Source organism: Dermacentor variabilis, chromosome 2 (assembly GCF_050947875.1).
Source record: "Dermacentor variabilis isolate Ectoservices chromosome 2, ASM5094787v1, whole genome shotgun sequence".
Classification (NCBI taxonomy): domain Eukaryota; kingdom Metazoa; phylum Arthropoda; class Arachnida; order Ixodida; family Ixodidae; genus Dermacentor; species Dermacentor variabilis.
In genome coordinates, this window is record NC_134569.1 from 120,397,074 (window position 1) to 120,424,035 (window position 26,962).

The 26,962-nt window shown below is 48.0% G+C and overlaps 1 protein-coding gene across 1 annotated transcript in view; it reads left to right on the forward strand.

Moving 5' to 3' along the window:
* The first annotated feature begins 2,029 nt into the window (after positions 1-2,029).
* Positions 2,030-26,962, forward strand: part of LOC142572635 (uncharacterized) — a 70,974-nt gene continuing 46,041 nt past the window's right edge. Inside the window, exon 1 of the mRNA XM_075681887.1 lies at positions 2,030-2,358. Within this exon, the coding sequence (XP_075538002.1) occupies positions 2,344-2,358 (15 nt within the window). The 5' untranslated portion in view covers positions 2,030-2,343. The remainder of the gene's footprint in view (positions 2,359-26,962) is intronic.

The window sequence follows — 26,962 nt, forward strand, 5'->3', positions numbered from 1 at the left end:
GGTATTTGAAGCATACATACATCACAGCTGAAATCAGCGGCCGCGATATCCTCAAACATGCATTTTGTTTTGTCTTTCCTGCGCACACACACTCTTCCCTGCGTACACGTACGACGATGCGCGCAGGAGAACGTGGCGATCGTATCTGTTGTTGCTTGTACATGATGTACATACCGTATCTACTCGCATGATCATCACACTCCCTTCCTCCCCTCCCCACTTTCCTTTTTTAATTCTCCTATTGTCCATCAAAAACTTTTTTTTTCGTCGAGTAATCATCGCAGCCTCGTAAATTGCTGCAGCGAGCGTCATCTGCTCGTTCCGACGTCACTTTTGACACCGATTCTGAATAATTTCGGGCTGCACAGTCAATTTATTTATTTCTTTAGCGACTCTAGGTTCAGCTAGTGTCTGCAAGGGACTTTGCATTTCCTGCTTTTGCAGAAACCGTTCTCTTGTTACAAAGGTAAGCACAGTCTGCAAGTAATATTTTCTCAGTTATAGTTTTCAGCGGCTGGTGGCAGAACCCTGACATGGAGCAAAAATATTTTTCGTTTCTTGTTTCTGTTTTTTTTTTCTATTTAGCGTCTATACCGTTCCACCTAACAATTTTCCCGGTGTAGTTATTTGTATTTGTAATTTGTATACTTGCAAATGATAAAAACAACTACGTCCATGCTCCCTTATTGTAATAGCTGTATTGGCTTGGCCGTATTTACTTATTCGCGCCTCATAAGGCTTACACGCTCTCTTGCCGCGCTGAGTTATGTAAGAAAGCATGTGACGTCTGTTTGCAATAGCTAAAAAACAACCAAAAATAAAAGGAAGGAAGCACGTAAAATGCACACTTAATGTAGCGCATTCAAACGTGTCTAAACTATCTGCGTGTATTCAAATCAAGCGCAATGCTTGCAACGTTTGCGCGGACAAAGTTAAATTTGTAGGTCACGCTGCTGTGGCCAGGTCGGCCAAATCACGTCTCCATACTGCGGGTGGTCTTGGGAAGCGGCTGCCCTTCACTCCACGGCAGCACGGCGGCCATCTATCTCTGAGCATTAAGCGATGCTCATAATGAACTGCGCATGACACCTACTGAACGTCTGCCATCATTAGGCCAGCGGAAAGGGAGAGCGAGAGAGAGAGAAGATTTGCCTCATTGGCGCTTAATGCTCGCGGCCAAATTACACCTCTCCACCAGTGGCCCTTCTCTACCGCGCCAGGCTTCACGCTCCTTTTCTCTTTTCAATGACTGCGAATCATTTCAATACAAAAGCGCTGGCAACTCAGGAAAAAAAAAGTAATAAAAGAATGAATTGGGGATGGTAGATGGGAAGAGGTGGAGGGTCGAAGAAAGAATCTGTCGACGTTCGTGGGAGAGGAGGTGACAGTATGCTGCTCATCACGAGTAACGCAAGCGAATCCGAATCGCCGCCTTTGGTGGAGCGAACTGCGAGAGGATTACGGAACGGCCGCGCGAGGCCGCACCACCAGGCACGACGGATCTGCAGGAAACACCGCCGCTTGCTTACTCGTTCGCTGGCATCTCCGAGTATTGCAAACGTTACACGACGCAGAAACTCAAGGGGACCAGTTAAATGCAGGGGTTACGTGCTGGATGGCGTGAGGATAAAGGGGGGCGGGGGAGGGAGGTGTTGTTAAAGCAGGCAGTACAGTGAGCTTGACTCGCATGGCGCGCACGCAAGCAGTGAGAGAAAGAGAGGGGGAACCTCCGAGTTCAGCAGAGAAGGCGACCCTCACGGAGAAAGCGGCGGCTTTTGCGGCGCGCGTGGCTTCTGTGCCGAATGCATGGCGGCCAGCGCAGCGATGTAGCGAGAGCGTTCGGCGGCGAGGTGAGCGAGAGAGGGGCGGAGGGAGGAGGTAGCCGTGCGGCCTCGTTGGGCAAGTGCAAGTGCGAGAGCGCTTTGCCCGCAGCCTCGGTGTGTAAGAAAGCAAAAGCAAAGGAAAGGCGAGAAACTCTTCCCCGCCAGACGCAGCCGGCGCGACAAAAAGCACTCCGCGTCCAGAGCAGCCGGCGCAGTCCTCTCGCGAAGCAGCAGATCGATCCTTGCGGGCTCCTAAAGGGTGCTACCCCTCGACACGACACGACTCGACCGACCGTCGTCGACTCGTTGGCATAGAGCGAAGCGATTCGCTCGCGTCGACGCCGACTGCCATTTACTGCTCGGACCTCGCGCCGCTGCAGCCGGTGATTTGAAAGCGCCGCTCGGCGCCGTCGACCGGAGAGTGTTTTCCGTGTGTGAACGTCGATAGGTTCTCGCCAGACGCTTCTTCTTGCTGTGTTTTGGTTTGCTTCGCTTCGCACGCGAAACCACGATCGCCGGGATGAAGCTGCTTCAGGTGAGCCCCGGCTCCATTTTCTTCGATGTATCAGTTGTGGGATGAATTCGGCAATGGGAAAATATAGATTTTTCTAGTACCGACCACAACATCTCCCGCAGTAGTAGTCATTCTCGCGGTTTATGCCGAACATTCCTTCATTGCCTTTCTCTGAAGCGAGTTATCTCTTTCGTTCCTGCCATTGTTCATTTCATAAATCAAATAATATTGAAGCACGCATTTCTTTCACTTCTGTCGTTAACGTAAAATTGACATGTGTTGGGCATGGCGACAATGAATTTTGTCTTATATTATGGTTCTTAACCGCATTGGCTTATTGTTCTCAGTACTACAGTGGGTTCTTTCGGTAGCCTATTTTTCCACGTTTACGTAACCTCATAAACGACTTCGTATGCGAGTAAGAGACTTTTTTTTTGTTCTAGGAGCGCAATCTATATTCACATAACATGTTCACTCGCGCTTTCTTATTTTTCAAAAACGCGAAAGAGTGGAAGTTTTTCTGCATGACAAAACAATATAAGCTCGTGTCAAATCGATCTACTTTTCTCACAGAGGTATTGAAAAGCAAACAATTTTTGAGAGACAAGCCTAAGATTATTATTGAAGAAAGCGGCGTAGAGTATCTAAACTCGCTTTGTTGAACTGCAAATCACGTACAGTGTGCCAGTTGCAACAACGTACTCTAAAGAAACGCGGCATTGGAGACCATATGATACCGACCGACGAAGGGAATGCACCGGGCGACATCTAAACACGATTTTTCTATGTTAGCGCATGGAGTACGAACGCGCGTGAAAGAGCAGGAAAAACACGAATCCCCAGGAACTTTTAAACGAATGAAAAGTTCTTGCTCGAAAATAACTTATCTTCTTGTTTTTTTTTTCAAAAGTCGTCTAATTATGCTGAAAGTCTACTTGATTGATACGCTCTCTTTGATGCGTTGTCGTTGTTATTGCTATCGGTGATGACGTCTTTCCGGGTTTCGTGCGTGCTGGGTGCGATAGCTAGTGGCTCAGATCGACGATGGAAGTTGTATGCCATACCGTCGGCGCTTATTTTCGCGGCGGTGGCTACGATATGCCATGTCGATGTGAATCCTTCCGTATAGCCATGCCGCTCGGAAGCAAGAGACCACGACGCCGGCTGAATGCACTATGTTTGCTTCGGAAACTCCGTAGTTATTCTTCCCACCGTCATATTTACGTTACAACGACGTCCAGCGAGAGCGAGATAGAGAAAGAAAAAGAAAAGGCAGGGGAGGTTGACCACCCCTTTTGTTACCCTGCACTGGCGGCGTGGTATGCGGGAAGAACAGAGAAAAGAAAGGGGGGAGAAAGAAGGGAAAAAATTGGATAAGAAGTGATGCTTGCGTACGAACAGCGTTCACCGTGCAATCAAAGGTGGTCGCACGACCCAGTCTTCTTTAAATAGTGCAGCAGTGCTCTGGTGGCTTTCTTCGCGGATGACGGCCGAGTCCATGGTTCCGATATATTTTCTTTCGTGAAGGCTGTGCCATCCAGTCGGCTTAAAGCAACACGCAAATTGTGTCAAAAGGATGACTGTAGGCAAGAAGATGTACTACGGTCTTATTGTAATCACAAAAGTTCAACGAGGAGCTGTCCTTCGTGCGCTCCGCCCCCCCCTTCTCCCCTCCCTCACCCTATCACAATGTCTAAAATGCAATGCAGAGTGCGGGGCCATCCCGGAACACGACGTATGAAATCTTAATAGAATATACGAGTGTGTAAGCGTTCATTACATCGAGACATCGAAGACGAGATCTAGCAAACAGAAAAACGGAACTACCGGGAATGCACTAAATGGTTCCACAGTAACAAGAACGACTCTCTCAGCTACCCTAGCGCACATGCAGTTCATATAGCAAGCAGACCAACATTGTGGGACTCATTTATATTCCTTTTGTTTCGCCCCAAAGCATTTCCTCACCATCTCTTTCCACTACAACTATGAAATGTTCTCTTATGGAGCGGAACTTGAACTGCACAACGGCAAAGGCCGTATTTCGGTGAACCCGAGTAAAAACATACTAGTATAACGTTATCATGCCGCTGTGCATAATGAAAGGAACCACTTCGTGGTATGATTTCACACTTGCTATCACGTGTAGTCTGTGTAGACCGTGTGAATTATGGCACTCACTTCTGCATAACGCTCCATCTTGGCAGACCTGCAAGACTGCCTCGATAGATTACAGTCTTGTGGAGGAGCGAGAGCCGCATTAAGCTTTTGACGTTACGTCTGATGGTGCGCTCATAATTACAGCGCTTGACCCTTTCCAGGGTGATTAACCATACCCTCATTCGCCTACAAAGAACCTAGCCGAAGAAGTCGAGAAGCGAAACCTTATAATTTCCGATCATGTATCGCAACCTAATGGTTATAATAAAGTGCATGCTCTTGCTCAAACAGGGCTAATAATTAGTTCTCGGTGATGAGGAACGTGCTGGTGCAAGCTTGGAAACCTTGTGTCTCATGGGTGCCTCTAGGCCGAAAGGTGCGAAGCCATAAAGGCGGTAGATATCCTTCTACTCTGTGTAAATGACTATAGGTAGTGTGCAATATATTCAGCAGTAAGCTATTTAGCTATCGAGTTGCATGCGGCGTAAATTTCTACGTGCTGTTTGAAGGGCTACAAGTCTGTCACATCGACAGTATTCAACAGTGTCAGATCCACGTGTTACTGACGCGCCTAGCAGCTGTAGTAATCCCACTAGCTTAGCTGGCGCCCTTGCTCTCGATACGAACTCATGACGTGAGCAAAGGTGGTGAGCGAACGCACATGTTCGCATGAGCCAGAGTTGCTGACGCTTTGTATACCAAGCAGCACGGTATACCGTGCAGCTTCTGCGACGGTGTAATATAGAAACTGACCCAGGGCCGTACGCCTGCCAATGCAAACTGACAGGCTACAGCGAAATTTCAAGGGCACGCGTTCTTTGTAAAGTGTATAGGCACCGAGCATGGGAGGATGGTGTTATGTCTATTTAATTACCATGTATTCAAAGGAAGCCCCCGTAGCTTCTTACATGACGGTGACTGTCTAGACTTTCCCGGGAAAAATATAATAAAGAAAATAAAATGTCGAGTACTGTATATATTCATACAATTTCTGATATTACAAAATTAAATAACACGCTCATTGAAAGCCATGCAAACCATGTCAAGCAAGGCTGCGTAAACTCCCTCGTGTCACTTTCGCATGGTTAGTTACATCAGCCAAGCACGAGTGGTCGACTGATTGGGAGGACATTGAGACCTTTGATAACTACCGTATCGCCGGCATATTCACAAACGATAAATTGTTCAGTGGTCAAAAAAAGATAAGCTAAGGTGGCATGAAGAATGTTCTAAATATACGTGCGTGAATGCGCACGCACAGTGCTTGCAGAGGGTATGTAAAGTGTAATAGAGTACGGAAGTACAAACACAGAATAACAGTATAACCCCTCACTGAACTACAACTAAGGCCACTTACTTCGCGTCACACGTTGATTCCACCTTGCTTAATATTGCGCGATCCTGCAGAAAAGAAACAAGGGGAAAAAAGGAATATGCTGTGGTTATTACAGCCCATAGTCGGCGATAGGACGGTATCTAGTCAACCCATAACGACTAGAGTTAAGTATTTCTCATGTTTTCAAATGTTTTATAATGCCGGCCTCGCTATCTTCTTTAATACTAATTGAAACAACGTTTTTCAAAGCTAGTGATCGCTAGCAGGAGCTAAACGTCCAGTTTAGAAGCTTGCACCCTTGCGTTTACGAGGTCTCGATCAATGATCCTTGCTTTACAATATCCTCCTGCCAGAGAAATAATATTGTGTTTATTACATGTATGTACCTTCAAAATTATAGCCCGCAATACGTAATCGATGCTGCTTGTTCTGTCATATTTCGTCGAAAGATGCACAAAGGAAGACAGAAAGCTTCTTCGCGTATAAGCGATTATTTCAGCTTGCGACGCCCATAGTGCCGTTTGTAAAATTCGGTTAGACGCAGAATCAGAACTGGGCGTTTTCTGCGAGCCAAATCTAGTGTGCAATACGCGTAACATGTAGATGACAATCTGAACGCTCGTAAAAAATTGCTGAAATAACTTTTGACGATAGCAGATTTCCTTTTGTAGTATATCTTCCTTAAACTTCATGTTTATTGGTGATGATGATTATGATTATCCGAGTAAACATATTGCTACGGAACAGTACTTCCCATGACGAAGAGGCGAGCGGTGAGAAGACGACGACGACGATTGGAGGCTAGCGCGGGTTGTTGCCTCTCGGCCAAGTGCGGCCTATTTCCCTGTAAATACACTTGTATATAGCTTTTCGTCTGCGGCTTCCTACGTAACAATATAAAAACACACAAAAAGAGAGACAAGCGGGCTCACAAGTGTATACTAAAAGTGACACCATGCCCACCCGCTTGAAGAGAAGGGAAATAGAAAAAAAGAGAGATAGAAAAAGAATACGAAGGAGATAACGAAAAAAAGAATGAAGAGGAAGGCGCACCTGTTAGTAAGGTGAAATAATCCCTTATGTCGATGTACGAGACGTACTTTTTACGCGAATGTCATTTTTTTTATTTCTATCACATACGAAAAAAAAAAAAAATCATGCCCGATTGGAGATGGAGCCGAAAACTCATAGTTCTACTCCATATGCTACACTATCACTATATCTTTTGCAATAGGGAAAAATATATTTGCGAATGAAAATCAAATAACTTGATTTTAGGACATGGACTGAGATAGAAACCAGTAGACAGCGTTGAATTAATCGTAACAAGAGATTTCAACAAACTTGTCCAGTTTGATGTCACAGCAGAAATAAAATAACGCGTGACTAACTCAGATTCATCCATATTCAGGTGATCGCAGCTGCAGCCCTTTTTCATATCGGGATTACTACATTAACTGCACATCTGTTATAACAAAAGTTACATTCATCTTTAAAAAATATGAAAACTCCCTTTCTTAATGATGCGTATAATAGACGACTTGTCCGTGCTTGCTCTCCAAGTTATTAGTGTTTCCGTACACCGCAAAACAACAACAGGAAAAAAAAAAGAACTTTAATATTGCAATCTCATCTCGTTTTGAGAGACGTCTCCCGAATATGTCGACGGGCCAACGGGATAGCATTATGCACTGCATAGACGCTTTCGCCAGTGCAGCGTATTCCGAAGGTGTTGCTAACTTCGTTCAGACCGAGGCGATAAAATTCCTGTTTCGCGAAGCGGTCCAATAACTCAGCTTCCGAGACTTAATGACCGCATCCACTTCCCGCACATTTCTTCCTTCTTCAATGCGTCGTACCCGTCTGGCGGCCTCCTTATTTTCCTTGTGCTTAGTTTAATTATTAATAAAAGAAGATAAAACGAAGGGAGACTGCTTTCTCTCCATCATTTTTTCATCCTCTGCGAACTTGCTCGCTTGCGTGCCTCTCTCTCTCTCTCTCTCTCTCTCTCTCTCTCTCTCTCTCTCTCTTCTTTCCCAGTTCCCGCGCCTGTCATGCGCTCCGAAACTCCTCGGGGTGGCAGCGAGCCCATTAAGGCACGTTTAATGCATCGCGGCAAAAACGAAAGCAGCTGTTAAAGCGAAAACGTGGCTTTCGCGACGCCTGCGACAGTCTCTGTCTATAGTAGCAGCATGGTATGCAACGACAAAAAAAAAAAATAGAAGAAGAAAACGAGCACTGTAGCACTACTGGGTTAAACGCACGTTTCGGCTAGTTTACTCGTTCTTTTTTTTACAATTTTTTATTCTCGCTCAACTAGTAGGGCTGCGCAGATGTACAGCTTCGGTGCCACTTCTACACGGTACGAGTTTCGCTTTCGCTCCACAGCGTTTCATTTTTTTTTTTTCAGCTGTTCTTCAAGCGCGACGCAGTGGCCCTAAATTTCTGCCCGTCAAGCTTGAAGTCACACGAAAGCGAAAAACAAACAAACAAACTGTCAAGAAAGAGACAGAAAAAAAGAGCGATGTGAAAACGCGGTTAACCGTATAATGAATAAGAGCCGCATACCTAAACCCCTCTAGACGTGTGATTCCCCGATGTTGGCGTACATACGCTGCACAGCACGCGAAGCGTGTGGCGACGGAGAACGGGTATCAACGCGAGCGTTCGTGTGTGCCTGTCACGGCAGCAATAAATGTCGAAGAGAGAGGCGAGTGAGAGAGGGAAAGGAGGGTAGTTAAACGAAAGAAGCGCGTTGCGGCCGTCGCATTCACCATGCGGAAGTGGCATGTGTATACCCGTGCTACGCGTAAAAAAAAAGGAAAGAAAACAAAAAAACCGTGCTCGCTCAGGCTATTTGGGAAGTGTCCGATGTTTTGAACTTTCTTTCTGTTCGGGGGCCGTCGCGGCTTCTTTAAAAAGACGGGCAGTAAAACTGCGCTCCGATAAGTGAATCGCTCTGCGAGGAATTCGCGATAGAGGGTCGGGGACTCTAAAGGCCACTGCGCATGTACTTATACGTGCGCCAGGAGAGATGTTCGCGATTTGTTCGCCGAATGGAGATCGAAGCGGTACAGAAATGCTGAAGGCTGCGATAAGCGTGACGAATCTGACTGCTTGTCACGCGTACAATTGGTTCCGTTCGTATACGAGTGGAGAACTTGGACAATCTCGCGGGCGTTGTCAACTGAAGTATATTGCTTGGGCAATTTGGCTGTCGACGGGCTGACGGAAATTGATTGCGTTTACTTTTGCGACACCAGCGGCCCGCACCATTTGATTGGTCGAGCAGGTCCGCCTCGTGCTTTCGATTGGTGACGCGTAGCAGAGGCTTTGGTATACGTAAAAGCGTGCCCCACTCTCCGTGCAACTTCTTGATATTCCTGACGACGCGCTATGCTGTTGAACGGACGTTTCTGCACGCCTCTAGAGTTTTGCTTATTTAATATAAGACAATTTACGCCGGCGCTCGTTACACCGACCGTCTCGCGCTCCGTGATATCAATATAAACGCAGATCTATGGTTAATAATCTTGAAGTGTACCCATCACGGTCAGTAGGTTTTCTCCTTGTGTTCCTAAACGGGATGGACGCTTCGTGCAAAGAACTTGACGTTGTGCTTAGATGAAATCGGCAGTAATTTTCTCGATTTCCTCAATTTAGTGCTTACTGAAATTTCATTCACGCCTTCAGTCGCGCTCCCGAATTCAGCCGATTTCGCACGACGGGCGCGCGCAGCTTCTGTGGTTCTGGAATTAATGTTTCGCTCTAAAATTTTCTCGAGGTGCACTGGATATTGGAACTTGAACGAATCGGAACGGGGCCACGGCGCGTCTCAGTTGCAATCAGGGGCCGCCGGACCGACGACACGAGAACCGAAGCAGACAAAGAAACCGTGTCGATGCAGCGCTCTCTTGCACGGATCCTGCCGTAGATCGGACAGTCGCACGTTGGTATGTGCGAAGCGTTGCCACCAGCCGTAGCAAAGAAGAGCGGTAGGGCTCGCAGGTCAATCAGAGTCCTCTCGCCCCGCGATATCATGTCACTGCGTCGCGAGTGCTTCTTGACGGGAGACTCGGGCCGAGCACGGAATGAGCCATTGGCCAGCAGGGACGTCCATGCACGGGTCGCATTGTTGTAATTACGGGCACTATATCTTCGACTGGAGCAATTATAGGCCGTTTTCATGGGTAAGAATTCAAGTGCCGTGGGCACATTTCGCTGGCGCTGCGAAATAAAAAGGAAAAGAAAGAAAAGAAAGGAGAGAAAGAGAGATTTCTACTGCGGCTTTTGAGTGCTATACAGCAACCGGCTCTAGTTTTGCTTGTATCATTACGAGTGCGCGCACTGTTCACCCTGTCCCGTTGTTGCTTTTTCTATGCCATCCCACGGTACGTATCTCGCGTGTAGAGTGTACCACACTGGACACCAATCTGGTCCACCTATATACCTTCCTGGTGTTCTCCTTCTCTTTATCTTCTTTGGGTGTTTGAGCAGAATCCACTCGATGGTTGTTTTCAGTTCATTTAAGTTTATTTCTTGTCCCAATGACATGACGTGATGACAGAAAAAGCCACCTTATTGCTTGCTAGACGGTTGCAAGTGAGTTTGCAGACGTGCTTGCGGGTCAGTTCACGATGCGATCACCAACACAGGGGGCAAAAAGGCAAAATGTAAGGATCGTGATCGCGCATTAATGGCTTAACGCCGAGGGCACAGCGTGGGCAGTGCCCGGACTAAATAATGCGTACTTGTAAAGACGGTTGACAGACAGAAGTTTATGACGGTTGACACATTGCAACGTGCGGAAGCAACACCCCATTTATTATGTGCGGCGTATAGAAGAGGGTTTCACACTAAGCTCGACCAACTGCGGTGCTTTACCAAGACACGAATTCGAGATCGCTGGTAGAGGCCTTCGTCCTGGGTGCAGTGGACATAAACACAGGATGACATTATGATGGTGATGATGATGCGGCCGCCGCATCCAGGTATCGAACGCCGGACTTCAAGCTTTTGTACACACTTTCTTTCAATTCGCATGGTGTATCCGAACGCTCAACTCTATAGCTCTGCATTCTCTCTCCCTCTTTCGCAGTTAGACGTCTTCGTGTTACCCGTGTATCAAATATCTAGGCACGCCTGTAATCACATTTTAATTCTGAAATGACAACCATCCTGGCCTTTTGAGGGGGAGTGAGGACATAGTTCAGATGTTCTGGAGACGCAGGTGACCTAACTGTCTCTCAGATGCTCGCTGCGTAAATCCGCTTGGCTTCAGAAGCTGCAGCAGCGTCCTTCAGCTCCTGCGATGTGTGAGGCCGTCGTTCTAAGGCATCGTTCTCAGTGAGAGATCTTCCATTCCATTTGGATTAGAAGGGGATTAAAAATAAGTACGTTACTTTGCGGCCTTTAATAAATCCGCTTTGAAGTTCGCAGCCGTGTAAATGATAGAAAGCTCGCAATAACATTTCGTATGTGTAAGTTTATGCGGAACGATCGCGTAATCTCTGAAAAATGTGTGCTAGTGTTGCATCTCCTGTTTCGTTTGATTTACGATGCATGTTACGCTGTCTGAATTATCTCACCCAAAATCAGGCAGTTCGCATTATCAAACGTAGCATTTACACATCAGACGCATCTCCTTTGCTCAGTTCTCACGGTGCCTTTATTTTTTCTGTAAGAGGCTAAAGAAATTCGTTTGGAATACTTGTGCATAAATCTGTGAGCGCGAACCTCCCTTTCCCAATAATTACTGACAGCCAGTTGGTTCTTCACTGAAGGTCCATTCGATTCGCTTCTAACAAGAGCTACTTATTACCAAAATATACCAATAATTATGGAAAATTTATTACCAAATGTTCAGACACGTTACTATGGAATTCAACACCTACTGATGTGAAGGACTACCACTTGACTTTTACAAACATAAATTAAACCTCCGTAAAGTTTTGCACTCGATGTATTGTTGAAAATAACAGTTATGTGTTGATAAAAACAATATTGTCATGTTGGCTAATGGCTTTAGTCGTATCTTAATTGTTTTTTTTCCTTCTTTTAATTACTTATAGCTGATGTGTATTCAATACACAGCAACTGTATGTGACCAAACAATGTTAAACGGGAGGTCCCCTTTGCAGTCTGTTGACTCTGGGACCTTCCTCTGCATGCACAATCCACATTTTGCAAGCACAATTATGTGTAGTAAACTAAACTGAAACCAAAACTTACTTCTGACCGTCGGCTGTCATTCGGCACTGAGCAGTAAGTCAATAAAGGCATTGCGAAGAATTCACGGTAATGGTGCAGCAACGACTTAAGGTAAACATTCTTGTTGCCCCTACTTACGATAACAGTGTACTCGCAAAGTCAAGTTGGTCGAACGACAAGTTGGTCAAGTTATCTGCACAGCCCACCCACTGGACCTGAATGTGATTTTTTTTTAAATAAAAGTTTATACTACTACTACTACTTTCTCGGAGCGCCAAAGTATAGCATTTTTCATTGCTGTATAGTTGAGTTCTAAATGAAGTTGTGTCATTGCTAGCGGTTCTGAAATTGCGCGCGCGCGAGATAGATCACAGTGCGCTAAATGCACATCTAGGTTTTCGCATTTTAACATCGGCGACAGACAGAATGTCTCCAGGGTCTCGGGTTTCTGCGGTTGCCTCAAAAGCTTACGCAAGACTCACGCACGGGAAGTAATTGCACAGCGCTATAGAGGATACGTACCTGTTAATTTCTAGCATTTATATCAGCGAGGTTGTATCCACAACGTCCAACTCGCCAACACTGCTGCTGCCCTTCCGAAAGGTGCCAACACTGTCTGCCAGTGCCTGCAAGGCACCGATAGCGCCACCCGTGCTTTTACGCCACCTACACTGCAAGGTACATGGCAGCGCTACGTGCCGATGGAATAGTGCCGGCGAACACCAGAGATTATTGGGGTTTTGGTTTTTGTTTTGTTCGACGTAGTACATTAAGGACAGCTGGAACTGTTTCGTGGAAGAAAAAAGAAAAAGACCGATCGCGCCGGAAATTGGTCGACGCCAAGCTCCTCATTACTCGGGTTCCCCTTTCTCGTACACCACCTAAGCAGCCTTCGGGACCTTCCACCGTTAAACTTTCTCGCCGGCCGTTGTTGAAGTGCTTTGTCTATTGCTTTCCCATCCGCGTAAGAGGAATCGCTTGGGACCTTCCAAACGCGAGCTTTCTCGTTGGCAAATTGCTGAAGGGCAGTTCTTGCATTCTCCCTTTCCATCACGCCGCTCCGAGCAGTGTCGAGGTATACGATACAGACGGGCGCGCGTTCCACCGACCGCACACGCTAGAAACACGACGAGAGGCACAGCAATTAAAGCAGCTGCTCAGCGTGCAACGGCAGTGGTGAGCACGTAGGGGCAACGCCTGTGGCAGCAGCAGCAGCAGCGGCGAGCATGCTCGCCTCTCTCCACGGCGGAGGCGCGCGCGCGGAAGTCGATCGCGCCCCGCCATCGACGACCTCCAAAGGACGTGCCGCAGACCGCAAGACGCCGTCGCCTGCGGCCGACACCAAGGTCTCGCGACCTCGTAACAACAACGGCGTTGCAAGGGGGCTGCCACCGCGCGCTCCGGCTGGAACGGGAAGCGAGACGCGCGGCTCACCCCGCAGCCAAAAGCGGCCTCACGCTGCGTCGTACGTATACTCGCAAGCCCCTCGTGGCTACACGCCGCTGGGTGTGCGCTCGCTCGCCCCGTTAACGCGCCAAGTGTGTAGCTGCAGCCGGCTGGGCCCTAGGCAGCTGATCGACGAGTGACCATTGTTCACAGCCACTTACGTCCCAAAGCGCGGGCTGGCGGCCAACGCCCCTTTTCTTGAATGGTCGATGAGGTTTCCGCGGCGCTTGGACCGCACGGCCTACTGCTTTTCTTTCTGTCTTCTTTTTCAGCAGGTGTCGGAGCTCTATACCGGACGGCGACTAAAAGTAGGAAGCTTTCTTTCTTTCCTTCTCTCTTTCTTTGGCTCGCACCGCCAGCTTTTCGGGGGAAAATCCGAAGAGACCAGAGACAAAGCAGATGTGAATGGAGATCTAAATGCGGCGACGTATTATGTGTCGACGGACGGAAGGGGAAGCTGGAACGCGGCATCAAGCCCGCCATTTGGGAGCGCTGCATTCAAATCGGGCGTCATTATCCGCCTTCAAGGATGGCAACCGCGCGTGCGGCGTGGTTTTGGCTATTCATTACGCCGGCATCGCAATTGCGTGAGTTCTCGGACGATCTCCAAGCACTGGCACTGTTTGCACGCCACGGAGTGGTGGCCTTCGTTCATTCCTTCGCCGCTTTGTATCTTATATTGCTCCTAGGAAGCGGCATGCGAAATGCCTTTTGCATAGAAAGCCTCACGCGATTCGTTGCGTGCCATGGAGAAGGATCTTAAGCGGATACGTATAGGAGCGAAGGTTTCGCTCCGGATCTGGACTTTGTGAAACTGTGGCATTTTTGTAGCAGCAGTCAGGCGCGCCGCGGACCTGTCACGAGCTCTTTGCCATTTGCAGTTCTCTCACGTTGCTCCACGCTGCCACACAGCTGTGCGCGGTTCGCCAGGGAAGCAAGGAAGCCTTGTCTCAGGGCGTGGCATAATCGGTTGGAAAACAACGCGAAGTAGAACGGACAAGCGCGGTTATTATTTTTTTTTTATTGCCGTCGTAAGGACTGTCTTCAATCAAGTAGATAGAAGAGAGCCGCCCTCGTATTTGGTTCGCTTTACAGCCAAAAGGAACGTGCTAAACAACCGAACACACATGGGCGAACCACGCTTCGCGCGATACTGCAGTGTATACGCCGCGTGTGTTGCAACATGTTGCCGCACATGCTTCGTGGCTGGCATTCTGGAGCGAGGCGTATATTGGCGCATAACCTTCTTCGTCCCGGTAACCCGGAAACGAACGGACCGAAAGGGGTTCGCCCACCTTGGCGCGCTTTATCTTCATTAAACTTGACAGGCGGACGTGAGACGTGTGCTGCGCTCCGATAATTGGTGGTTTGCGCGCGTGAGGCTTCGTTGCAGCGAAGTGCGCCCGTCGACGCTTCAGCGGTTCTTTCGAAACGGGTGGCCACCATGGTCGTCGTCGCCCATTCGTTTATCGCGGAAAAGTGGGCGGGTTTCCCGTTTGCGCAAAGCCACGATAACACGTTTTTCAACGTGAGCGGGTGACGACGAGCGATAAGCGAGAGGCATAGAAAATGAATATTGTGAGCACGTTGTAGTATCTGCCGCAGTAATTTGTAGACTTCGCGTGGCAACGCGGTGTACGCGTTGTTTTCCGCCGCGCCCTAGAGTGGGGGCCAGAGAAATCGATAGTAATCTTTCGCTGCTTCGGGCAAATTCTCCGTCAACCAGACCGCAAATGAGGTAAAGCTGTAGCTCCGATCTCTTTCTTTCCGAATCCATGGTGATACGGTATTTGGCGCGGCGACGAGCTGCTTTTCTGTTGAAATCACTCGTCAGAAGCTTTAATTTGATTGATTGTCCCTTTATCAATCTCGTTCGCGAATTTTTTCTCATCGTACTTGTCTCGTTTGGGCTTGGACATATTCGTGTGTCTTTTCGTGTTATTGAATATGGAAAGTACCTGCCGCTTAGGTTTAGCTGCTATGGCGTTGCGCCGTTAAGCATGATGTCGAGAGTTCGATTCCAGGCCCCGGCGGCTGCATCTTGATGTCGGCGAAACGGGAAAACTCTCCCGTGTACTTAGATTTAGTTGCAGGTTAAAAAACTCCAGATGGTCAAAATTAATCCGGAGTCCCCCACTATCGCTTGCTTCATAATCATGCCATAGTTCTGACACGTAAGACCACAAAATTAATTTCTTTTTTTGATAAGAAACGATGTATATTTCGAAACTGCTCGCTTGGCTCATCAAAAACATCAGCTGGTGTCTATACCCATCCCAAGAACGGATGCTGCGCGGCAGCTTCAGTCACTTCCTCGCCACATCACACTTCTACGATGAAATTCAGCGGGTTCCACCAACACACGCTTGCACTCTCTCGACTCCAACTTGCGACTTCACCCGCCACCTTGACCCTCCCGCCGCGAAACAACTTTACTGTGTCGCGTGTGGTTGGGCGTCGCATTCACAACTTCCAATTTTTTCCTAATAGGAATGACCAACAGTGCGGCATGCAATTAGTGTGGGTGCGATGAGACTCTAGAGCGCCTTTTATGCCATTTCGCATCCTTTGACGCTCAATGACGTTCTCTACGAGCTTAACTCAGCCTATTAGATAATAGAATGCTCTCGCAAGAAAAGATTTTGGGACCATGGCCTATGCATTCTTGCATGCGGAAGGCTGCATGCGAAGCGCTTGTGACAGTGGACATTCCTCTGCGACTGACTCTGTGAATGACTGACTCTTCATTATTTTTCTTCTCTTTCCGTCTTATTTATTATTTCCCTTTCCCCTCCCCAAGTGTAGGGTAGCTAGGCACGTATCCGGGGGGGGAGGGGAGAGGCTGGGGTGCCCCCCCCGCCTTCTCTTTCCGTCTTATTTATTATTTCCCTTTCCCCTCCCCAAGTGTAGGGTAGCTAGGCACGTATCCGGGGGGGGGGCTGGGGTGCCCCCCCCCCGCCCGAATTTACGTGGCATACCTCCCCCTCCCCCTACCCCACGCCATCACTCCTCACACACATTCCTAAAGCGCCGCTAAATCAAGCTTGAGACTTGACAGCTATACGGAGGTCAACATTTCACTCTTTTCACTCTTTCATCTTTCACTCTTTCACTCCTTTGGGACTCAACTGGCTAACCTCCCTGTCTTTCCTCCCCTTCTGTCGCTCTCTTGGATTGCGGTAGTTATCGGCATCTCCTGGGTTGTGATGGCCAGTTTTTTCGTCGATTTGGAGCCCGCGCGATTAACTCGAGATACGTTCAGTTGCCACCATCTACTGCAACGGTCACGCGCATCGCTGTTGCTTCGCTAGTTGAACCTTCTTTATTTAGACTCATCGGGGGACGAGGAAAGGGATTCAGTTCGTAGTAAGCTGGTCTGTATGCTCGTGGAACGAGTTGTGGCCTGAGATAACGCTAGGTGCGTTTAACTTTTCCTTTTGCCTCATTACTTCCTCGAGTGACGGCTCGCCGCGACGCTGGCAGTTCCTCAAAACCATATACCCATGATATGGGTTCGAAATGTAGAAAGTAAGATTATGCGAAACAGCGTCCGTCATCAAACCCTGCAATAATCGTTTAACCTACAAGCAATATGAATGTTTCGTCTGGTTTTTCTGTAATTGTACAGCACTTTTCCCGCAAATTGAGTCGCAAGGAGTTCAAAAATTACGCGATCTACTAAGAGAGAGAGCCGAGGCAATCACCAAACAGGAAGGAAAAGCGAAAATTAACAAATTTAACCTTTGTTTGTGAAACCATTTATGGATCAACATCTTTTTATTTGAAAAGGAAGTAGAGAAAACGCCGCCGGAAGTTGAGAATGATTCCGTTTGTATTGAATGACGCTTCAACAGTTATCAGTCGAGCCGTATGGCGTAGCCACGTCTCTGCTGTGCTTACGTGGTTTTCTTTTTTTAACCTTCCGCGGTGGCGCAGTACGTCAAGAAGCGTAGCGTCCGGCGCTCTACGAGGTTGTACGGGACCGGCGGCCACGCATCTTTACGCAATTTCCCAAATAACAATACGAGTCGGTTTTGGCACTTAATTAGTAGAGCAGTAAACGAGGGATTCAAAACCACTGCGATTGTTCGGCAAATATATAGTTCTGTATAATTCTTCCAGACCTAATTAAAAAAAATAGTACTAGTAAAGTTATCCCCCCACCCTCATTTTCATCGAGAAGTTAGCTTGGTAGCTTGAATATGTTAGCTTCAAGGTAGCTCGAATATGTTAGCTCCCCAAACATGTTCGCCGAGATATTGACTGACTCAACAGACCACTCCAAAACCTAGAAAGTATAGACAAAGAAAGCTTTGTTTTAAAAGCGGTGAGCACAGTGGTTAGCAAGACAAAGTGGCATTCACGTACCGAGAGGGGAAAATAAAGTACGGGCAAGGTCAATAGCAATTTTTTCATGTTTTGTGATTGAACCACAGCGGCCCGACACAATTTAATGAGTAAGCTGCACCGCGTTGTATTTTCCAGCCACTTTTAAAGCACCAGTGATGAGTCAGCTTGGCCAGAAACCATATGTCTTTTGTCTTTTTCTGTTCTGAAAACTTGTCTGTCCTCGACGGCCGTCAGACCGTGAGCGCCGGATCGGCACACAACCGTGACGCGCCACCCACGTTTCGTATTAAACGGGTCACGAAATTTTGCCCAGGAAGGCTGAGCCGAGAACGGGAGTCGCCCCGGCTGTGGGACAAGGCCTGTGCCCGTCCGCCGAGCGCTGTTATCGAGACCGACGTTCAGCACCGCCCAGCCGGTGCACGAGTGGTGCATACGGGCGTGCTTACTGCTATTCGCGATAGCGTAAAGCTGAAGAAGGAGATTGGTTGAGCGTTTCCTGAAGGAGATATTCCTGCGCTGTATAGATAGTAGATACCACGCAGTAAAGCAGGTGTACATCTCTCGGTGACAGCAGCAAGTCACGTGAAGACGCATATGGAACACGGCACGCTGCCATCTAATGCCACTCCAGTTACTATATGCACTCTCCCCACTTGACGAAAAAAAAAGAAAGAACAGAAATAGAAACAAATAAAAAAGAAGAAAGAAAACATAATTAAATTGTAGAACTCAACGTAACGAAACAGCCCATTTGATTATAAGGTAATGAAGGGTATCAAACTTTTTTAGACCTCCCGGGGGTTTTTTTAATGCTCATTTATTACACCGGTACACGAGCATTCTTGCATTCTGCTTCCGCAAGAATGCTGCCGACGAGACTTGAACCCACTCTTCCTCGTGCTCAGCAGCGCAACCACAAAGCTACGTTACGCAACCGTGGCGGGCCTGCCCGACTAAGCACATAGGTTATTGTTTGCAGCAGTTCACCACTGTTCACAGGAATGTCTTGCGATTGCGCAAACGGGATGCCGAACGCTTGTCTAAAAATTTAGAGGAGGTTTAAGCTTCGCCTTTAAGAGTGGAACGCGATAGCGTTAAAAGATCCCTGAGTGCTTCTCACGCTTCCCGCCAACTGCAGCTTATGTAACCGTAACGTTTGCCGGGAAACGCTGGCGGCGCGGCCTCTTGCGTGGGCCGGGATGCGGCGGAGGCGAGCGCCATCTGGAAATGTTGCAAAGAACCGGGCGCGCCGCTTTATAGCCTCCGAGACTTGCGCGTGCACATCTGGAGGCCATGGTGGCTCTATGACTGGAAGAAACGCTGGAAAAGAAATTTGTGTTCTCTTTTAGTTTTCGCGTAACAGGGGTATGCTTTCTTGTATATTCAAATTACAATCCGAGGCTGTCACATCTGTAGCTGGTGTGTAAGTCGTACTTTACGATTTCTCTACATATTTTACCTTGAGAAATTCAATTAGTTCACTAATTTCCTTGCGCCACATGGAGGGCCTGCGTGGTTCGGTATGCGTTGTTCGAAATATTTATGTCTGTATACAGTGTAGCACCTGCCGAGGAAAACGGCTGTTGCCCCAACGAAAACAAGCGCCCTTGCCGAAATGCTGGCTTATGAGCTGAAACTTCCTTCTATTTTTTCGCATGGTGTGAATCAACGCGTTGGTCAGGGTCACTCCATGGTTCCGCACGAGCTTCTTTATTAGGTATGATCTCGCGCTCCATAAAGGGCTCCCTCATTCTTATTTTGCCTTGACTTCTGCGTTACAGCGGATACGACGTGATGTTTACTGGAGATTAACTCGAAAGCGTTATCGTTAGCGGGGTTTGGAGTAATGAACTTCGGGGCCTCTTCTTTTGCCGATCTCTGTCGTACGAAAGCTGGCCTGACAAAGAAATAGAAGTGGGGAAAAGCGCGATCTTCAAGGCGCTGGTTAGATGTTACATTGAAGCATCGAAAATACCGCCACATATGCGACGTGGTAAGTGAACTTAATTGGCAGACAAAGTAAAGGTGTCCTAGACGTGCGCGATTTACATTTCTCGTCTGACTACGCAGGTTCAGATAAGCTGCAGTATCTCGCTCCCCACTGAACACGTCTTGAATGAAAGTTTCTGCCACCAGTTGTCTTCTCACAGCCTATCTATTCCCCCTTTCCTGTCCCCCAGTGTTGGGTAGCCAAGCAGGCGCATTTCTGGTTAACGTCCCTACCTTCTCTCTTTCTTTCCTCCTCCTGTACCGCGCTGCGCTTGCCGCCATAAACTCGTTCTCGACGTGAAGCGGCCGCATTTTCTAGCCTATAAGTACGATGTTGGCGAGACTTTTTTTTTTTTTTGACAAAATGTAACGTCATTATTTGCGAATGTATCTATACCATCTACTACAACAACCAAGATGTGATTATGACGCACGCTGTAGTGGGGGAGTCCGGATTCACCTTGATCACCTGGAGTTCTTTAACGTGCATCTGAATGTAAGCCTTCGAGCATTTTTACATTTCGCCCGCATCGAAATGTCGCCACCGCGGCCGGGGTCGAACTCACACCCTCAAAGTTCACCAGCGCAACACCATAGCCACGTATCGATCTACCTCGGCGGGTTATGTCGATTCTGAGTATAGAGCTGAAATTCTAGACATCCCTGAACGACGGGAGACGAAGGCGAGGAGGGTAAGAGGCGTCTCACGAGAAATAACTGCTTGACGGCGGCTATGTGTGATCCGGAAGTCGGCCTCCCTGCGATATAGATAACGAAACCACAGTTTCGTCAACATGCACCTTACCTCGTTTCTCCTCGAGTCGGTAATAAAGAACAAAATCCGAGGTGCCGAAAGATCCGCCGGCAGGTTCACTTCATATAATATTATCGATTTGGGCCTTTATCCTGCGCAGCATACGCCGCCTTTCACCGAACTAAAGCCTTATCGTCATCTATATACACCGCGAAGATTATATGGGGCGCGCCAATTATTCCGACGAATTATCCTTCAGCGTAGCCGTCGCAGCTGCCCACCTTATAGGCACGTACATAGCGGCTGCACGGTGTTAGCTGCTGAGCAATTACAGAAACGCAGCGATCTCGCGTCCGGCTATGCGACGCGGCACGGCATGCTCGCCGCTCTCCTTTAATTCCTACCCTCCTCCTCCAACCCCTTCCGCGTAATTTCCGTCAACTATTGCAAAAATTTCACTCACTATGGATGTATATTTGTACGTCTCTTCGTTTTTTTTTCTCCCTTTACAAAGTCCGGCCTTATTACCTCACGCTCGATCTGCGTGCGCATTGATCAGCATTCACGTAATAACGTAAAAGCACGGGCCGTTCGACCAAGTCGCATAAAGAAAACAACAAAATTAAGGCAAGCGTGTAACGAAGGTTCGATCTTTATTTACTTGTTCTCGAGCAATGCGTGCATACCGTATACGCGCTAGCTCGCCCTCCGGCGCCGACACTTTTCGCCGTGGAAACCGACACGTTTCTCTGCCCCCTTTTTTTTCTTTTCTTAATATATCGGTGCAGCGCCGACGCCTTGACGTCTAATGTGCCCGCAACGAGATGGAGCGCTTGCGTGCTTGTGAGCAGCTCGCGCTTGTGCGCTACCCTCGGGCTGCGGTCGCTGTAATGGAGCGCGCAGCGTATAGCTCCGGGTATTCTCTTTCTCTCTCTCGCCTTCAGCTGTTGCCGCATGCAGAAACGCGGGGAAACGCGGCGGGCCTGGCCGCTGTGACAAGACCGCAGAGTGGCAGCGCAAGCGCGCGGGCCGGCCGGCCGACCCACACGATCGTTCTCGTGCGCGCGCGAGCAAGCAGATATTTGCCGTTGCATTGGATGTTTTATCTCGATAAGGCTCGCGCGCAAAGGCGCACGCGCGCGCGCGTGCTCACGGACTGGGTGCTTACGAGCTGCCACCACGTACACGACCGCTGCTCAAATCTTGCTGCATGTACGTGCGTTTCCGCGGCTCGCACGATCGAGATTAGTGGCGATATGGCGCCGCCTTAGCCTTCCGCGCACGCACGGAGCAAGGAATTCACCGACTGCGCAAATGTTGCCGTTCGGCAAGGACGTTGTATCTCCGCTGCGGCGTTGTTGTGCGGGTATACACACGCTCGTATGCACCTGTATACCGTGCCGTGCTTTTCCTATACGCACGACTGGCGACAAACTGAGCAAGTTCCATACGTGAGAACCCCCGAGCAGTGTGTTCGCTTGAGGCAGTGCAGAGGAGGCAGTGAGTGTATACAGCCGTGGCGGAGAGAAGCGAGTAGCTAAGGCGTGAAAACGAAATAAAGTTAAAAAAAAAAAAACGGGTGCACTTCTGTCATGCCTGTTGACGCGGGAAGCATGCAGAGCGTGGGAGCCGCGAAAACAAATTGCGTTCGCAGGCGCCGGAACCTTGCAGATGCTTGAGCTGTCAGGACGCCTGGTTTTCTTCTCACGCGTTGTAGGCGTGGACCTTGCCTCACTTTCCGCACCTGGCGTTAACACATTCTATTATAGCTGTGGTGGTCAAACCGGTCAATTTCTTGTATCTCTCTTGCATTCTTCGAATAGTCGAAGACGCCAGCATTACCTGCGGAAGCTGGCAGCTGATGCACAGACGGGATCGGAGAAACGGCGCAAGAAAATTAAGAAATAATAAAATAGCTGCGGGGCACGTAGAATGGACACGCCACAAACACAGAGGTGCGAAAGCGCCGTGTGCTCGGGACCTTGCCTTATGCTTTTCGTAAGCCCGGCATTGTTCTTCTCGCGAAGAATGCGCGCCGACCGAGTTTTGTAACCGGTGCCTCGCGCTCACCTTCTTAGGAGCAGCGACGGTGCCTGCGGCGTCCGGCAGTAACAGAGTCTTCGTAGCTGAAAGCATCTCGTTGCCCGTCGGCGGGCAACAGAAAGGTGGCTACCGCTCGCTTTGTTTTCGCGGGCTTCTGCTGCCTTTGTTCGTTGCGTTATTGTGGCAACACTGGCAGTGTAGTGCTCCTGGCGTGGCTATTCGAGGAACACCGCTTTCGCATAACAGTGGGGAAAAAGCAGGAAGCGGAAGAGTCTTGGCCTAAACGTGTATATGTTTGGGAAGGCTCTCGATAACTCTCTTCACATGATGAGGAAAGAGAAGCCTTGACGTGGTTGATCGTCTCATTAAGCGCGTGAGATATATATACTCCTTAGCATAGTGTTTCTGAAAAAGACAAAGTTCTTTTTTTTTTGGTATGCAGTGTATAGGAATCTTATGCTGTCTTCACTGTTCCTTTTCCTTTTTTTATCCTTCTTTCTTTCTCACCTATTGCATCCCCTTGCCCATCCCCCAGTACAAGGTAGCCAACCGTAGATAATATCTGGTTGACCTCCCTGTCTTTCCTTTGCCTTTCTCTCTCTCTCTCTCTCTCTCTCTTTTCACTGTTGAATGCCACTTTAATGGCGCAGGCTACGTAGAGTCTACGGAAAGCCTACAGATGTTCTTCCGCGAATACTGTAACATCTTAAAGCTAGACTGCCAAGGATAACGAAACGAGTAACGTGGACAGTGCCTACCGTCATTCCGAAGAAGACGAGGTTGGCGCATGAACATAACGATTCCAGATATTTTATCTTTGGAAGCCTATTCTCTGTTACATTGTCATAGGGATGTTGGTGCACCTATTGTGAGGTACACAATTGAATCAGGACGACTTTCTTGCTAAATTTCTCAGTTTTATCTGACTTCACTTTTCTTTTTTTGAGCTATTCGACATTTTTCAACAGTGCTGCTTTTCGGACTCGTATAATATTTTTATTAAATAACGCGATTCTTGGCCAATCCCCATTACCGGGTATGATCCACTCTCGGAGGCAAACAAACAAGCAAACAATCTCCAAAAATATAGAGATGGTCTTTGTCGCACTGCAATCCTGTCTCCAGTTTTGCTGCGTTGCGACAATACGATTGTCTCTATATGTTGTCTAAGACAGCGTGTGGGTGCGAGGCCCATTACTTCTACAGACTTTCTGCAAACGACATGCGCCAAAATCTCAATAAGCCCCGTGATTAAAGAAAAAATATACTTTTCAATTGCGTAAGAACTTCTCTGCCTATCCCACGAGAAATTTGTCCGTCCATCACGTAAGACGAATGCAATGACTCATACCCACGTAAGGCAGAGGCTACAAGCGTTATACATCATACAAGCGTTAAGCAAAGTAAAGCGAACAGTGCATACATTCATTGAAATCACCTATACAACCCACATAACAGCGTACGTTTCAATAAAAAACAAGGTCAAAACAAGCATCCGAACAATCAATAAAGCATTGCGTACCCTCTTCAGGAATTGTAGTGGCGGTTTTGCAACAGCTTCGCTGGACATGCAGGTTGATAAGGGGCTATAAGGGTTGATAAGGGTTGGGTCATGTTCGATATATTTGATAACGTTTACTTTGACTAAATGGATAAAAAATGGGTGATACAGCGCTGGCAAAATTGCTTCAGTAGCATATACAGGGTGTCCCAGCTAAGTTTAGCCAGAGTTTAAATATATGTGAATGCCAAGTAGCTGCACAGAACCAAGGTAATGTTGTTTGCCGTCGCTTGGATATACCCAGATTATCCTCTTCATTCTACCTAATTACTGAAATAGCCCTAATTGGTTAATCAACTTCTCAAATATTATAATTAGATGAAAAGTGTCATTGAGAAAACTGTAGAGCAACATCACAATATCCCTATACAGCTTTCTGTTACTCAATACGTGCTACGTAAAAGTGTTCTTCCAAGCGTGAAATGAGTTGGCGAATACATGCAAAGCGCCTCGAGCGGTCAGTCGCGCGGCAATTTTGCGTACCTTTGCGGGCTTCTTTCACACTCGGAAAAAACACTTTTATGTAGCACGTATTGAGCAACATAAAGCTGCATCGGGAGTTTTTCATGTCGCTGTACAATTTTCTGTTTGAGACTTTTAATCTAAATATAACATATCAGAAGTTGATTGATTAATTAAGACTAACTATATAATCAGGCGGAATGAAAAATAATAATCTGAGTACCTCCGAGCGACGGCAAACACCATTAACTTGCTTCTCTGTCCAGCTACGCAGCATTCACATATTTTTTAAACTCTGGCTAAAGTTAGTTGAGACAGTCTGCATACACGTTGTACAGCCGTATACACGTTAAAATAGCTGAACTAAGGTCCGTAAGAAGGCAATGCGGTCTAGAAGTGCATGAGCAATTCATAGTGTCAAAACATATTGTTAGGATAGTTGCCCATTTTTAAAAGTTCAGGTGACATTGAAAGTGAAAGAAGGAGAGGGAAAGACAGAGGGGTCAACTATAGATTGCGCCTTGTTTGACACCCTGCGTTAAAGGACGGGGAAGAGCGAAGGAAAAGAAAAAAGAATAGAAGTGCATACGAAGTGAGGGCGCGCACACGCACGCACAACAGCATTGACCAAGGATTCAAAGACGGTCGCATATCCCGGCGTTTCTTGAAATGTGTAGCCGTGTTCCGGTGGCATTTCTTTTGTGGATGATGTAGAGTCCATGGCCGTAAAATCTTTTCTTCCGATTAAAGTCGTCTTAAAGCAGCATGAAAAGTCTCTAGGCCATCAACAAACGAACAGAAGCAGCTGACCATGTATACTATGGTCTTGTCGCAATAAAAAAAAGTGGCACTATGTTCATCATGCCGATGCGAAAACAGCGGACGTATGTCAAAGCGACGCGCAAATACAAGTGACACAGTTAAGTTGCTGTGCATCGAGATAGACCGGACGGTAGTCGAAGTCGCATTGAAGGGTCAAATGAGTGCCCTTATAATCCGCTGAGCTCAGGTGAAAGAGGTTGCGAAATTGGTACACCCACGGTTTAATTGAGAATGAAAACCAACTACTCGAACATGACAGTGCCTGGAGAACGTTCGTTCATGTTGCACGGCCTGTGAATTATTAATGACCAGGGGAAAGGCGGTCCCTGACATGCAACGTCATCATTACAGCTTTTCCACCTCGAACCACCCGGGCAATTAACGATGATATCCTTACAGCTGATCCGTCCTACCGCACGAGCATGTCAGCGCGTGATAAATGCGAGGTTTGCGGACTATATTATTGATCGCCGCACGAGTTCCTCGTTACGCTGGCTCGGTAGCCGGGGTCTCCACGCGAAGCAGCCGGCGGTGGTCCAGTTTCGTGACCAGCGCGGGAGATACGCTCAGAGACAAGGCCACAGTGCGGTCGTGACCCGCAGCGCGTGGCGTATCGACAAAATAAAGCCTTTGTGTGAGAACGCGCCGACTTGTAACTCTTTACCGTCGCAAATATGAGCTCGCAGGAAGCTGACTATGCCATAATGGAGGGCTCTTGATTAATTGCGGCGCCTTCACTCGTTAAAAAGGCGGCTTAGACTACCCCGATAGCCGACGGTGGGAATAACTTGGCGATGTAGCTAAGGGATGCTTCGGATTAAATAAGGTAACGAAGGATAAAACGAAAGGCTATATTTTGATGTCTTTATTTCACTGCCATCGGGTACCGATTTCATTAGGTCACAACCGAGCAGCAGCACAAGCTGTGTTCGAGCAGTGTAACTGCACCCTTACGCTGAACGGTGATGACGTTGGACCCATTTCGCTCGAGCGCACGAGAAGCGCGCAGATGCGAACGCCGTGTCGAAACCGGCGGCAGTGAGAAGCGTCCTTAGACGACAACTGGGTGTTGAGTAAGGAGGCGGAGCTTCTCGAACGGTGGGTAAGTGCGTGGGGTTCGTGATCACAAGGACCGTCGCTTTTGTTGCGGGCCACGCGAAATTTTGCATTTGTAGGGCAAGGACCCGCACTTAAACGTCCTTTACGTCACTCGGAACTCGTCCTTGAAGCACTCGCGCGTGCGCTCAATCGGTGACAGGCAATGTGCTTTTCTTCTCCCCATGTATACGCTAGGGCTCTTCTGCGGCCCCAAACAAATGGCGAGACGACCTTTGGGTTTGTTTCAGATGGGCAGGGCGACTTGAGTTTTGTTACAGGCGATGAGACGATGCGATATCTGGTTCGTTGTCATGGCTGTGCTATTGCCGGAGGCTTTCGTTACGTTTCACATAAAAAAGACAGGCTTTTGTCGCCTAGAGACTTAGCTACCACG